The following is a 15,522-nucleotide window of genomic DNA, read 5'->3' on the forward strand; positions in this document are numbered from 1 at the left end:
CCCCCCCCCCCCCCCCCCCCCCCCCCCCCCCCAAAAAAAAAAGTGGATTTTTTTATCAACATACAATAAATATATCTCCCAGGTATTTGGGATGGACAACTTGAATCAACACCTTGCAATTGTAGATTGTTAATTTCAGTATTTGCAAGGATGGTGATTTTTGTTTTGTTTAAAAATCCGCAGTTATTGTAAGATTCTTCTTTATTTCTTTTTTATTTTTAAAAAGGCCTGAGTAAAAAGTTCCACTCTGGGACTTGTATCAGATTCTCTCTGAAGCAGAATTCAACCTCTTCATTAGTAAAATTCTTCAAGGCAATTCTTTCACATGGGGGGAACAATCATGCCAGATATAGCTGTCAGAAGGAAAGGGGAGGGGGGCGGGGAAGAGAGAGAGAGAGAGGGAAAAAAGTTACTTTTGTACATTATCAAACAACTTTTAAAATGCTTGGAGCTTTTAAACATTTACTAGCAATGTACTCAGCTGTACTATTAATTAAATTTATATATAAGTATCATCCAGTAGAGACAACCATGTACACAGTAACCATGGGAAGCCTCATTCTGATCAGAAAGTGGTTTAAATTGCAAGTGACTGCTGAAATGAGTGATTTTCTTGCAGAAAAAGTGCACTTCCCCTGATATCAGAATCAGACCCCAACTTAATTTTCTGACTTCAGTTTCAAACTCTCAAAATGCTCGGGAGGCTTAAACCTGATCCAGCCATTGCCACACATTCTATTACTCTCTTAAAAGCAAAGCAGATACTTGCTCCACGGATGAGAAAATGGCTGGAGTCCCATAGGCCACCAAGATCACAGACCTGGCAGGGTGTTCGTTGCATTGGGCACACTGACAGTGGTTTGTTCTCCTGTGCCGGTTTGCTCTTATGAGTCCAGGTACTCATAAAAGGACTTAAATTCAATTTTCAAATTGAAATATGTCCTTAACTGGTGGTTTAGCAGACTGGCACCTCATGGTTTTATTACGCTTCTAGCAGACATCACCAGCTGCACGGAGTTGTATGTTAATGTTAATTTAGAATGTCTTCTCTTCTGTTGGCTAAGTTGAATCGTCAGTATTTCTTCATTATGTTTCCTAACGTCATTTTCTACGAAACCACCACCTCTCTTAAAGAGGAGACATTAATTAAAAGTCAACAGGTACAGGCTTCCACCTAGCTTGATTTCCAGCTTGGTCTCCCTCTATTTACCAGGGACTCTATGCAGATCAGACAAACCAAGTGTCCAAGTGATATACTGTGAGCAAGTACATCATTACAGGAGGTAGTCATGCAAGTTTATGATAAAAACTGTAACAACAATGCATTCAAAATATCAGTTGTATGGTTATTTGCCAAAAGGTAGAAAACAGATTCGCCTTCAGGTTGGCGGCACTTCATGGGCACATTATTTAAATGCTAGAACTGCCTGCCATCTCAGACATCTGGACGTGTAATTTCTTAAGGAAGAACTCAACCCTGTGACTGGTGCCGATTCATTGTGCTTTAATTACAGCTGCAATTATTTGATAAGAACAGAGCCAAAGTAAAAGACTCACAGATTTGGGGTTGGAGGGGGAGAGGAGGGAAATGTTTTCTCCACAAACACCACCATATGTGCAAGAATTACAAGTCTAATCAGCAAGAGGAGAACAGCTCGAGTAAACTGCACTGATTAAATGAAATAAAATGAGAGGAGAAGGCGAGAATGCAAAACACATCCACATGTTTGGAACAGGCCATCCTCAGAGGTGACATGTTGCAACTATACAGCAGCATTTCAATTCTTGGAATTTATCATTCAGCAATGGTTTTATGTGGAATCACTGTACTGATTGTTTCTGCTCCACATAAGGGCTCTTCAAGGAGCCGAGGATGAGGATAAAAAGGATAGAAACGTGAGTTAAGTTGCTTTAAGCCCTACAGGAAGACACTCAAGTGAGCAGCATAGAGGACACCACTGTGTCTTAGCTGTTCCTTGCTGAGGTATTTCCTGTCATGGGCTTTTCTGGCTTCACCATGGAGATAATCTGAGGATGCATTTTCATATTATCTCCACAGCTATACCATCTCCTTCATCTCAAATCATAGGATGAATTCAATATTGTAATTTTTTTTAGAATCCTTGTTCAGTTAATCAACACTGGGTGAAACAACAGCAGCTTTGTTTAAAAAAATATTCTCGAAGGGTTTTATTTCAGCAGTGTCTCAAATAACAAGTTCTGAATCTCGCAATTGGGCTGTCCCCTTGGTACACGTGACTGAAAATGAAGCAAACCCAAGCCAAGCAATGCTCTCACTGTTGTGCTTGCTCCCTACTCTGCTCCTGGGATCCTTACATGTGAGCCAGGGTATGGACCCTGAACCACGGACCTCTATGGCTTCAATAAAATAGATATTGACAGTGATGGATACAGTCAACCAGACTCTAATTCTTCTGAGGCAGCCAACTGCAGCTAAGGGTGACAGTGTAATTTTCCTCATCTGAGTGTATGGAAGACTCATGTGGGCATGGACCCAAGACACACGTTTTGTCCCAATTCTCCTTCTAGCTCATTGTATTACATCAAGTAATTTGATTTGTTTCTGTTTCTTACCTGAGGATAACAATTTTTACCCCTATTAGTAAAGCACTTGGAGATTTCTGGATGGCAGTTATTTAGCAGAATATAGGGTTGGGACTGCAGTGCTTGGACATCAGTGCCACACATTACAGTGCAGAGAAAAGCAATACTGACAACAGTGCTCCCTCCTTTACTGTTCAGATAAGCAAGGAGTTGAGCAGATGGGAATGGATAGATTCTTTCTACATGTGATGAGTGCAACTGAGCAGAGTCAGATGGATAATTAATCCTCTGTGCATACTACTTCAACACTTTTTGTCCTTTTCTGCCCTTTCTAAATTCTAAATTTAGTGAAACTTTTAAAACAAGATGTTATTTTGCTTAAAAGAAATTACCTATACTTCAGAAAATGTCAAAGTATTATTCTAACAAAAAATTCTCAGCTAGAAGATTCATCAAAATCAAATCAATTTCACCAAAAAGTGGTCAAGAATTGTCTCTTTCTTGGGACAGCGCAGCTGCCTACCCTGAGTAAGAGCCCAAACAAAGGCGACATAATTGCAACTCCTCCCTTCATGGCTTAGACATTTCCCTGTAGTTACATATCAGCCACGCACCTTTTGCCATTGGAAACAAATGGTACAGATGCAGATCTTAGCTCATTTTTTTCAAAGCATGATTGTTTTTGAAGAGCTCTGAAATTCTGAATTAAATTACAAGGCAAATGGCAAATGATATCTTTTCTGCCTAAAAGCTTTGATATTTCCATTCTTTGCAAGTCTTCATTTGTATCACTCTACTTTTATTCTGTAAGTGCTACATCTAGTCATGCAAATTCTCTCAGCTGTAGCATGTTATTGATCGTGAAAACAGAGATATCAGTGGGAAACAGTGTAGGTATGAGATCACACCACCTCCATAAAGGGAGGGCAGAGAGTAGAAAAACCCCCACCAATGGGCATTACTTCTTCTATCATATACTAATTTGTATTTGCTGCTAGCAAATTACAGAAATAATGTATTTTGAGTTTTACAAAATTGCATGGCAAAGAGAACAACAGATAAGCCTAGCTGTTGTTTTAGTGAGTTCTGCTGATATCTAAGCTACAGAGGGAAAGCTTGATTGCTTTCTGATGTATCCAGAAGCCCAAGAGAGATAAGACAGCCTCCTTATACATGGTTGTTTATTTAAGCAATAAGGCACAACAGGCAGTGCATTTCTGAGTGATTATTACAAGCCTCAGGTGGTGTCAGAAGGCATGGGACTAAAAGCTGTGTGTCTTTAACTCACCAAGAAGTTCTGTGACAACCTAGAAATGAACCATCTCTTGGTGTCTTGTTCCTATTATGAAAACTGAATTGCTAAATAAAAATTAGGGGAAACACTCAGATCTGTGTGGTTTCTGGGCATTACAGATCTGGATGTGACATAATGAGGAGGCAATCAGCAAGCTGCAGTTGTGTCTGGTGCTTTCAGCTTGTTCCATAATTGCTTTTCATAACTGAGTATGTGGAATCTGAGAATTCCGTGTCTTGTGAAAGGAAAAACAGTGCCTGAAAGAGCTTTCTCCTGTTACTTGCTTTTTCTCTCCACTTGCAACAGCAAGTTGGGACAAGGTGAAGAGAAGAAAAAAACATTAACATGTTCAAAAGCTTCTAGCAGTCAACTCTAAGCATCCTTTTTGTTTGTTTTTGGTCTTTTTTTAATTTGGAGGTGAAATATTTTTAGGTGCTACCTTTAAAATTTGATGCATGTTGGCAGTGACAAATTTTTAAAACATACAGAAATCAATGTCCTACACACTACAGCTCATTTGAAAATTTTGGTGTGTTTTATTCCTGACACAGTCTGTATTTATAACAAAGTCTTGGGCAAAGGTACCCAAGTTCTGTTTATATGTTCCTAAGTACTTTCACAATTTCTGTGTGCATGTGTGTACATCTGCAAGGAATCCTCCTTCCAATTCACCAGTCTAAAATGCGCCGAGGACAATGCTTTCCTTCAGTCACAATAGATCTCAGCTTTTATGAATGAATTCCTTCCACTCTGCCTGCATATAGATTTTTCTGGCTGTTAATGGTGCCATCAGCATTATGCCTCCAAGCCCGGCGTTTCTCTTTCCAGAGGCCGTAGAGTGACAGGTGGAGACTGTGGAACTATCCTCCCCCTGCTCTGCACAGCTCCTTCTGAACATGGCTTTAAAAATGACAGATTTTATTCCCTGCTTGATGCTCTTTGGATAATTTGCACAGGCACGTGGAAAGGAAAACAGACCTCAGGTCTGGGAGAAGCACAACGCATACCGCAAAATCTTTCCCACCTCTGGCACAGTTGGAGGCAGCTGGCTGCATCTGCTTATGGAAACTCCTCGGTCTAAGCGAGCATGAAAATGTCTCTCTCAGCACACTAATGCGTAGCGAGGTAATTACACAGGAAGGTTTAGGCACAGTGTTGTAAAACAGGCTGAATCAAACAATGAAATGGGCAGTGCTGGTCTGTGCAGCATCCTCAGTTTTACAAGCTTTTGTCTGTCACTCCCTCAGCTTGCATCAATGCTTCAAAATGTATTTAGGTGCTAATGCTGGAATACTTGTAATGAGAGGGGAAGGGATGCAGAAAAGGAGCAGCCCCTTGATACCAACAGTTGAAGGGGCTTTCAGAAAGGCCCTGTGCCATCTCTGGAATTAATTGGCACAGAAGTACCTTAATCAGTGGAAACTAATGTTCGTCCTGGTATGAGTTAAACTGAAAAATGCTGCTGTTAGTTTGTAAAGTGTCTTCTGTTTATGAAAGGCAAAGGTTTGTGCCAAGCTCTGTAACGGTCTATTTGCTCTCAGTAGGATTTCTGCACAAGTGTACTATGACAAAGGAAAAAAATGAAGGGAAGATTGAGTGACGTACTTCAGGAGAAGGCCAGCCCCTGGAGAGACCCTGCAGTGGAGTACTTGCTAGAGTCCACAAAAGACTGGTCTGATAAAGGACGACAAGAGGGAATAAGAGAGGAAAGAAAGAAAAAGGATGGTATTAGTAAGCTGAAATATTACTCGTTTTTATCATAATAGTAGGTCTGTGCTTTAAAAGACACAGCCTCTCAATTCAGCAGTATTAGACGAGTTAGAGATAGGGTGGTTGCCAAACACCTGCATGGTACGAGGTGGGCTGGTGGTGGAGTCCAGTTACTCTTTACAGGAGAAAACTTTAGGACAGAGACCACCAGGGATCCCCCACTGTCCTCTATCCCCTTGGACATGACAACTCAGTGTTGCTTAGAGCCTCTCAAGGCACCGGGAACTCACGGTTTTGAGAGCAGCCACCTGTGCTCCAGACTTGATTTCACTTACCTTGCAGGCTATTGCCATTGGTGCTGGTGCAGGTGGGAGGAGGAGAAGTTTGTGGTCTCACGACAGGCGCAAAAGCACTCTTCTGTTTCACCGCTGAGACCATGTTGGCTGGTGAGAAGGAGAAAATCCCAGAGGAACTGCTACAGTTTGAGGGGAGGCTAGTGGAGGAGGCCATTGTCGGACTTGATGGCACAACTAGAGGAAAAAAAGACCCCCCAAAAGGCATTCCTTAGTATTAGATAATAAGAAGGCTGCAGAAACAAGAGAATTCTGCTTCCTGGATGCACTATGTCTTATTTCAAATGGCCAATGTCTTTACTACAGTTAGATTCCTGGTTGTTCACAATCACCATCAATCATCACAGGAAACCCACTTGTTTTGTTTTGCAGGTGTTCAGGAGCAGTAATTTTAGGAGCTCTTAAAAACTCCCTTAATTCTCTGTAACTGCAACTCTTTATTCTTTTTAACTTGGAAAGGTTTGAGTTTTGAACTGGCCTCCAAAACTAGCATTTTAAGCCATGCTTTCCTTGTAGCAAGATGACTCCAGAAAGACCTGTAGGGTTCCAAGAAAATTTGCAGAAGGTAGAGAGTTTAGTGGTGACTCAGACAACCTGCTTGTCAAAAGTCAGCAAAAATGGTTGTGTTTCTTTCCTCTCTCAAACCTTGCAAGAACTAGGCTTTAAAAGGAGTTATCCCAAAATCTGTGAATACACACACACACACTCACAATCACTCACTCACTCACTCACTCACGGAGGCTGTCCAGCACGAAGCAACCAGTGAGATGGCCACTCTGACAGTTTTTTACTCCTTTGGTCTCCTGTGACTAGTGTTTTCAGTGTCTGTTGCGCAAAAAATGTGTGGATAACTGACAGAAATCATGCTTCTCTTTTATCTCCCAGTGGGAGAAACTAATAAATCATTCTCACAATGGCCACAGACACTTTCTGTGTTATAGCTACTACTACCAAGTCAGTCTCCAGCTTCCCTGTATCCATCAGCTTTGGAAAGTTTCTGCTGTGAGGACTTCCCAGGAATCCTCAGTGACATGAAAAACAGTTAGATGTCTCACAAGACCATTTTATTTATGCACAGGAATGGAACTGACATTTCGTATCTCACCCGAGATGGATAATTTTGAAAATGAAAGTCTATTTTATAATGGTCAAGACAAATAATTCTCCCAGAGGATCTACGACCAGCATCTGAACAGTCAATACAACATTCTCATTCAGAGCCATCGACTGGAATCTCAGCTGGAATAGCTAAGCAATGAAGCCATTCCGGTACACATCGGATGAAGATCTGGCTTTAACTACAAGACTGAATAAAATGAGTCTTCAGTATTTCTAAGAGTATAGACATGAGGCTTTCCTTTTTTTTAGGGACTGAACTGATTGTCCAGAATGCAAACTTGCTACATAGGAGGTTCAGTTTTAAAATAAATATATCTTTAAACCATTATTTAACTCTATAGTGAGATAAATATCTTTGGTTCATATATTTATCATTGAGGTTTAAAGTGAATTTATTTTCACAAAAATAAAGCCCACTACTTTTATATTCAGACAGCACTGCCAGCTTCTCCTCTTATCCCACAAAAACAAGGAAAGGACCAGTAGTAAGATCCCATACTTTCATTCTTGTCCTGTTTAGAAACTGCTTATACACATGAGGGGGCTATGAATAATTACATATTATAGAGTAAAATTCCTATCATCTGGCCTTTGAATTATTATTTTATTTGCATTTATGTAGATAAAAATCACCCTATTTAAGTTCTTATTTGAGAATCTGATATCATATTTGTTAACACTGAGGAAATCAATTAATGGAAATTAAATGTTCAAAGTTTCACAGTCTGACAGATACAATCTTAGTCTGAAGTCACTCTATGTCTGGAAGTACTTGCTAAGGGAGAGCAATCAAAGCACCTAAATTGAATTGCTACTATACAGCAATTAGTTTATTGATTTAATTAAGAATGCCACCTTTTAATTTTCAGGTCATGATTGAAGCATTTTCTGATTCGATGGATTAGGCATTAGCAGAATGACAGATCTACCAAGAAAACCTCCCAAAATATAACTAGAATAGAGAACCAGGGCTGGAAAGTGAAGTGCTATTCTAAAGAGGACTTGTTCATAAATATGAAATAATATGCTGCTAGGGTATTTTAAATGCATTACTGGCATCTGCTTCCAAAAAGAGATGTCGCATCAATCATGTTATATTATGAATTCAGAGTGCGCAGATTCTATGACAGTAAATTCAACTTAATAAGTAAGGTACTTTGTAACATTACATGTTACATTATTATTAGAGTACAAAAATAATAACTGGTTAGCAATTCCCAGGTTATAAGTACTAGTTATGTGGGTAAATATTTTCTTCTAATTTTGCAGCAGCTAAGAAGCCTTGGAGGTAATTTTTAAAATCAGTTACTATCCCCTTTTTAAAGCTGAACTTTAGCAATGCAATTCAAAATAATCCATTACTGATGTTACACCACTGAACATAAGATTTGCTGCGTAAACCTTGTTATGTTCAGCAGTCCGTTCGTCCTGTCCATGCTAGGGTCTCAGACTATAAACCTATTTATATGACAAGACCTTCTGGCCTGATTTTGCTAGCAGCTTTCTACAAATGTCAGTGGAATCCTTTATGCCACATGAGTAATGTCAGAGGAATTGGGCAGGTCCTATTCATTTAATTTTCTCATGTGAATAGGGACTACTGAGCTGTGTGAGCAGCTGCAGTAGAGGTTCATAGGCCTTTGCCAATAGAAATGTATTTATACTTAAACAGGTTACTAAACCTTTAATATCAAAATGCAGAAAGTTAGTTCTACACATAAATATTTCCATAACTGGGACTGTAGACCATAGGTTCTTTATGCCCTGGAATGTACGATTTGTATGACTTACATCTTTGTGGCATTCACCATACAGACACTAAAACACAAACTCTAAGAGACATTGTCACATTTTACTGACTAATATTAATCTCTCAGTGAAGTCAATACCTGCTTACAAACCAAATCGAGTGTAAGCAACCAAGATTAGGCCCAATAGTAATTTATAATTTCTATAAAGGTTATGAACATATTATTTACTCAAGGGTCTTGGAAACATCATCATGCAGCTTATGGAAATGTCAGTGTTATTAGAATAAACTTTTCTGCCCTTCATATCTTACAGCTAGAAAAAACTATTTTCCTGCAGCAAATACCCTTTAGTTTCCTTTCACAGCCACTGCAGCAAAAAGGTGTGTACTGACAACTGACTTCTGAGCCGCTCCAACGGACATTAAGGCACTTGTGCCATCCTTGCTTTCTAGCAACGTTGAGGACGCCATTTCTTATTTACTGAGTATAAAGTAAGTTATGAAAGTATCAGCCCAAATCATGAGTGACATTATTCTTTTTAAGCTCTTGTGTGAGACTCAATAACAATCATCATCATCATCATCATCATCAACAGAGAAGAGCATTGCTGGCAACACTAATGTCTTCAAAGTGCTTCAAAGGTCAGTGCCTTGGGGAGAAGGACCAAGCTTTCTTTCAAGTGCTCAAAATAGTAACTAAATATTGAGTATCACAGAAAAGTCACCATCGCCTTCCAATGAAAATGTGCAAGAGACAGAAAACCCATATAATACTCACTGGCATAGGGAGAATTGGCAGCAGATCCATTCAGGAAGGTTGGAGAACCGCCTAAATTTGACATTCCAGCATTCCCATAGCCATTCATGCTTGTTGTGACAGAGTTATAATTTGTCTGTTGAGGGGTGGTGCTTGGCACATAGCCATGAGGTGACACGCTGCTTGAGTTGCGAGTAAAACCTTTTGTGGGGAGGGAATACATTTAGAAATTGGTATTAGCCTGAGAACAGTTTCTTACACAAACAGCTAAAAGCAAGTAACTGGGCTACCAAGCCAGCAGCCTAGTCCAGCCATGGTGTGCACAGGGAGGGCTGGGACTGACCACCACTACCACCAGGTAATCCAAATTGTGAACCCTCACTGCCTAGGACACTGCTGATGGGACCACAAAGCGGGAGGAGGAGGCTACAGCCTTCACAGCTCCTCGGGCAACCCCTGCCCTCAAGCAAAGATTACCACTGGGTATGATAGGAACGCTCACTCTAAAAGAGCTGTTTGTAGGAAATGGAGTAAACATGACCTACATTTTCAAAGCGGAGTACATACCGACTTAAGGTATGTTAAAAGCATATGATTGTTACCTCTCTTCTGATGTTGCTCTCACTTAACGCATCTCAGATTAGATGCTCACTGCACACATTAGGAAATGTAGGGTGTATTTCTCAAAGTAGTGGGATATCCTTAGTCTCCTGGCCCTGGTCTGTTCATTATGTTGGTAGAAAATGAGTATCAAATTTGGCACCGAGCTAAAATTTGTATCTCTACCTATTTCTGGAAACATTTCCAGAAACTCATATCCAAATATCCAAAAATGAAGATTTGTTTCTAGAAGCACAGAAATACAAAATGCATCTTCACTCCTAGAAGAAAAAATGCCAACTTTTCTTCCTACCACACAGTACATCCATAAAATATTTTAATCTAAAAGGGTTTTTTTTTCAGTGTAATGCAAAAGAATTTTGTCTGCCCCCTATAGAAAATAGCCTCATTCTAATACTTTCTCATTAAACTGAATTTTTAAGTTGGATAATAAATAGAACTGAGCAAAGGAGAAGGGAAACTGCAAAAGGTTTTTACAAAAATGTTCATCACATTTTTTTTATTTTTGACTGTAGGAATTAAACCAATTAAACCAATCGATTTTATACAAATTGAAAAGCACTTTATTAGAAAAATTGGAGAAGCTCTGAAAATGTCTTTGTAAATATTCCTATTTTTTGCTAGTTTCAAAATTTAGGAAAGTCTGAAAGTCTGAAAAAAAATCAGTGCCAATATTATGTCTCTTGAAAAACCAAACCAAACCAAACAGACAAATATTTGAGGGATACTTTTGTGTTATAAAGAAATGCTACACAGGGCCTAGACAGAGAGATCACCGATGCTCAGGAAAATATACAAGCAAGTACTTAACATTAAGTACATGCTCAAGACAATAGAAATCCTTTTAAAATTAGCGGGATTTAAACACAGATATAAGTGTTATTCTGAGCAGAAGCAAAAGCTATTTAGATATCTGCAGAAGGTTTTTTCCCGAATTAGGGGAAAAGTCACTAAAGAAAGCCAAATCTCATGACAGTATTGTGTCATTCAAAGGTTGTGCATATGTGTGGGATGGAGTCTGTCTAGACGTGCTCCTAGCCTTCAGTTTTGAACCATCACTCTTTCACTGCTCGGCATGGTTCCCTGACTTTTATCAGAAAAAGTTCATAGAGAGAGGAAGACGAGTCTTCTCCTGACCCTGATTGGTGGCTTGTGAGGCTTCAGAAACATTGACAGCTAGTTGACCACTAAAGGAATTCACTCCCATCATTCCTGCATGGACTGACGTGTTAGCAAGGGCGGGGAGCTGGTTGTGATTGCGGGGGACACTGTAGAGTGCTTCTGCGATGTCTGCTGCTCTTTTCAGGATTATAAAAAAAAAAAAAAAAAAAAAAAAAAAAGAAAGAGTTAGCAATATGGCTCTGACAAACCTTTTCTTACATGCTAAAATGAAACATTTCCCTGACCAAAGGCAAAAACTAGATGATATGCTTTCTAAACCAGTTGGCTGACTGATAGCTAATGCTTATAAGATTTGCTGTCTTCGTGATACATCCTGACATCTGTGTAAGAGAGTTGGAAGTTTCAGTCCCAGCAGCCACGCTTCTGTATAACAAGACCAACTGGCAGAATGGGGCTGGAGCCCAGGCTTTACTCCACCTTAAAGCTATCTTTAGGGTAAGATTGAAAAATCACCGGTGGCAAGACACAATGTATATCATTGCCCATATTATCTGTGAATACCTGGTGAGAGTGGGCAAATGCCTCCGGGGTTAATAACATGTTGCTTTTACGAGCACTAAATTCACACCCTTTAAAAAAGAAAACAAGCAAACGCACCCCCAATCCAGATATGACATTACCCTCCATATTTAGTCTTGTCTCACACTGTACACCTTTACCCCCTGCTCTATCTATACATCTATGAAATAGCCATGTTTTAGAATTGCTGAAGTAGAATGCATTTACCTGGTTATTATGTGGCATACCATAGAGTGCTTCTACTAAATCAGCAGCCCTCTTAAGTATTACTTCCTGTCAATAGAAAAACAGATGCATTCCTCTGAGTTCAATAAACTCCTTGTGGGGGAAAACAAATATTAGAATCTTTTATACTCTTCTATTAGTTGCACCATGTTTTCTGTTGTGGTTTTTTTTTTTTTTTTCTCCCACCAGGTACACCTTAATTGTAACAACTCTCAGCAACCACTGACTGGTGTTAAATCACTAGTTCATCCTATTCACACACACACACACACACACACACGCTTAATCAAGTCAAAAGGTGAGAATCATTGGTGCTGCAAAATAAAATACATCACTCAATTGTCTCTACCATCTGCACTATAAACCACTCATCGGTTTATTGCAGAATACAATCCTGAGGTCATTTACTAGATTACTGCAATCAATGTCATTCAGAGCATGTTATGAATCCCTTCAATGTGTTTATTTTTTTCTTAATTGGATACTGCAGGAATTGTGACCTTACCCAGCAGGCCACGTTCAAAAGATATCCAATCAGTCCTATGCTACTGGTAATGTAACCTTTCAACTTCTTTAGTTTGTACCCCAATATGGGTCAGGGTAGGATCCATGTACATAAAATAATGCACAAGAAGTAAACACATGACCCAGTACGGTGCAGTTTCCTGGAAAAATTCCCTGCATGGACAGAAGAATTTAAAACAGTCTGGGATTTAGTTCATCATCTGGGGCAAATTTTCTTTTCTACATTTTCTTATTTGTTCCTTTTCACTTAATATTTCTTAGAGTATTTTAAATTGGCAGTCATGTAATAAAAGCATTTCCTGTGTTCTTACATGTTACAGCGGGGAAAAAATCTCTATGAAAAATCCTGATAGAAAATGTAAAAATGCATTGCAGAATTAACCCAGAAGATTTTTTTTCTCTTATTCTTGCAAAGCATCTAGCAGATTCCCGATTGCCTGATCAAAACCAGTTGAGACTGTCTGTTGAGTAAAACAACATATTTTTGTAATTCCCAGCCCATAAGTATTGCTCTAATATACTAACATGATGCTATTCACCACAGTATATTACTGCAGGTAGCTTACAAAAATAGTACAGTTCTAAGGTTTTTACAGTTTTCTACAAAGTTAAACTTTTAAACTTAAAATATTTTACACAATAGCCATATTTTATACCAAAAAGAAACAGTAATGCTCAATTTTCATATACTGTAGACTCTGATCAGAAAATAGAGATATAATTGCATTCATTTTGCTGTCACCATAACCTCTTCAAAAATCCTTGAACAACTCTTCAAATGACAAGCTTTTAGATGCATATTAGCATTTTTTTCAATTTTAAATTCTCTATAATATAAGATAAAATAGTTGTCATACTGCAGTAACTACTTATGACATATATAATGTCCTAAATTCAAAAATGAGATGGAGGATTTTTGTACTCCCAGTAAACATTTAGGCTTGCTTTCTGCTGCACACACCCCTCTCTCAGAACACACATTTAAATTATTTTGCACATATGAAGTGAGATGTAATATATAATTGATGGATTTTTAAATCACTGCATTTGAAACACATTCAGAGGAGTTAAGTCGCTACAGCCTTCTTCTGGTGTTTTGGTTTGGTTTTTTTTTCTGTTGTGGCTGTTGTTTTGGGGTTTTTTTTGGTGTAGCTTGACCACAACAGTTAGCAGTATAATCATGGACAGACAGACTGCAAACAACATCCAGTACAATCAATCCTTGTTGCTTTACCAGAATCATCACAACACTGAGCTGCCCTTTTTGCCTCATACTGAAGATACAAACTAGAGAAGAACAGAGATGTTACTGAAAAATGTTATCTTTTTCAAGCCATGATTTTAGGTGGAAAATTACTGCACAGGTGTTTGACTTTGCAAACTACGATTTATTTCACTTCAGTAGAAATTGTTTGCACTATGTATTTCACTGATGGAAAATTAGAATGTGATACAAAGCCCACAAACTGCTTTAGAATATTGTTAACCTAAGCTGTCATTATGCCAAATTACTAAAAAAAGAGAAAGTTTAAATAGTCATTTCTACTCTGCCTGACTAATCATAGTTACTTATGTAATGCTGAGCTAAAAACCTTAGAATGCATCTAAAAAGAGATTGAAGACCATGTAAAAAAATTTGGTAATTACATGGACTCTTACAGCCACTCTACCTAATATTAAATACAATCCAGTTCTTAAACATTGGCAGTTCTTTGATACCATATCATATTGCATGTAAATAAAGCTAATTATGATGGTTTATTGAAATATGCTTGACAAGTAGCATTCCATTTTCCTAGCGAGTCAACAGTTATATTTTTTCCAACATTTTCAGAATCTGTAAATCTGAGTTTCAAACTCTATCTAACATTATTTTCACACAATAAAAGCATTTTTTGTTTATGACATTTTCAGATCATACAAAGTAGATGTTACACAAAAACTCCCGTGTCAAGTAGTGGTATCTTCTACTCCAGAGCTGACGGTAGTACCTATAGACACAAACTAGCTTTAAAAATGCACAATAAAATGCTACTACAGACATGCTCAAGACATTAACTTCTTGTTTTCTGAATGCATCTTAAACCCTTTGCAGCTCTGCTTAAATTACCATAGAAGCTACTGTTACAACTCCACATACAAAGGAGCCCCAAAAGTCCTCTATAAGTTAGAGCAACAGACCTTGCAAGGTGCTTGGATTGCGGTGACCAGAAAATTGTTCTCACCTCCATGTCATTACGCGCACAGTGAAGCAGCCCCCGAGCATGTTTGTGTTCGGGATCTAATATATTGCCTTTCAATCAGAGCTGAGAGCCACTGAACACATAGACAGAACATGACGAGCAGGTCAGGAAAGCAATAAAGATTTTACAGAGCTGTCCAAGGTGCTAAATTTACTCAATAATGGGTTTGGCACCATAGTGTTAACCTCTCATTTACTACCAGTTTGAGGGACTAAATTGAAGTAGCTGACTTCATTTACCTTGAAATGTATATTTTATGACATTATGTAAGTAGATTGAAAGGGCACTGCAGTTTTAACAATTTAAAGGCTAGAGCATGTTTAAGATGAAGCTCGAATATTTATTGTATATTGCACTTAAACTATATTGTATATTAAAATGCATTGATTAAATTTGTAAAAGGTATTATAAAAAAGGACAGCTAATATAAAAGATCTATGTCTTTTAAAATCCAATTGATGCTGCATGCTACCACTGCAACCGTGATAGATAAACAGATAGATAGGTGGACAGAGCAGCAGACAGACATATCAAAAAGTGAATGAAACTCACATTCTATAAAAAGAACTCTCTGCATAAGCTCAAGGTCTGTTATTCCAGATATTCTTTTGTTCACAGAAATTTTTCTTTGCCTTCATCTCAGATGCCTAGATTTTCAT

General features: G+C 38.5%; 1 protein-coding gene across 5 annotated transcripts in view; it reads right to left on the reverse strand.

Annotated features, from left to right (window-relative positions):
- Positions 1–24: 24 nt before the first annotated feature.
- Positions 25–15,522, reverse strand: part of EBF1 (EBF transcription factor 1) — a 270,249-nt gene continuing 254,751 nt past the window's right edge. For 4 of the 5 annotated variants that reach the window (XM_026858392.1, XM_026858391.1, XM_026858390.1 and 1 more), the window contains exons 8-13: positions 12,075–12,143; positions 11,307–11,481; positions 9,570–9,749; positions 5,905–6,099; positions 5,465–5,533; positions 25–353 (exon numbers count right to left, since the gene is read on the reverse strand). In XM_026858392.1, the coding sequence (XP_026714193.1) occupies positions 5,466–5,533; positions 5,905–6,099; positions 9,570–9,749; positions 11,307–11,481; positions 12,075–12,143 (687 nt within the window). In that variant the 3' untranslated portion in view covers positions 25–353; position 5,465. The remainder of the gene's footprint in view (positions 354–5,464; positions 5,534–5,904; positions 6,100–9,569; positions 9,750–11,306; positions 11,482–12,074; positions 12,144–15,522) is intronic. The other variant, XM_026858393.1, reaches the window with a different exon arrangement.

This window comes from Athene cunicularia (genome assembly GCF_003259725.1).
Source record: "Athene cunicularia isolate RWA chromosome 13 unlocalized genomic scaffold, athCun1 chr13_part1, whole genome shotgun sequence".
Taxonomy (NCBI): domain Eukaryota; kingdom Metazoa; phylum Chordata; class Aves; order Strigiformes; family Strigidae; genus Athene; species Athene cunicularia.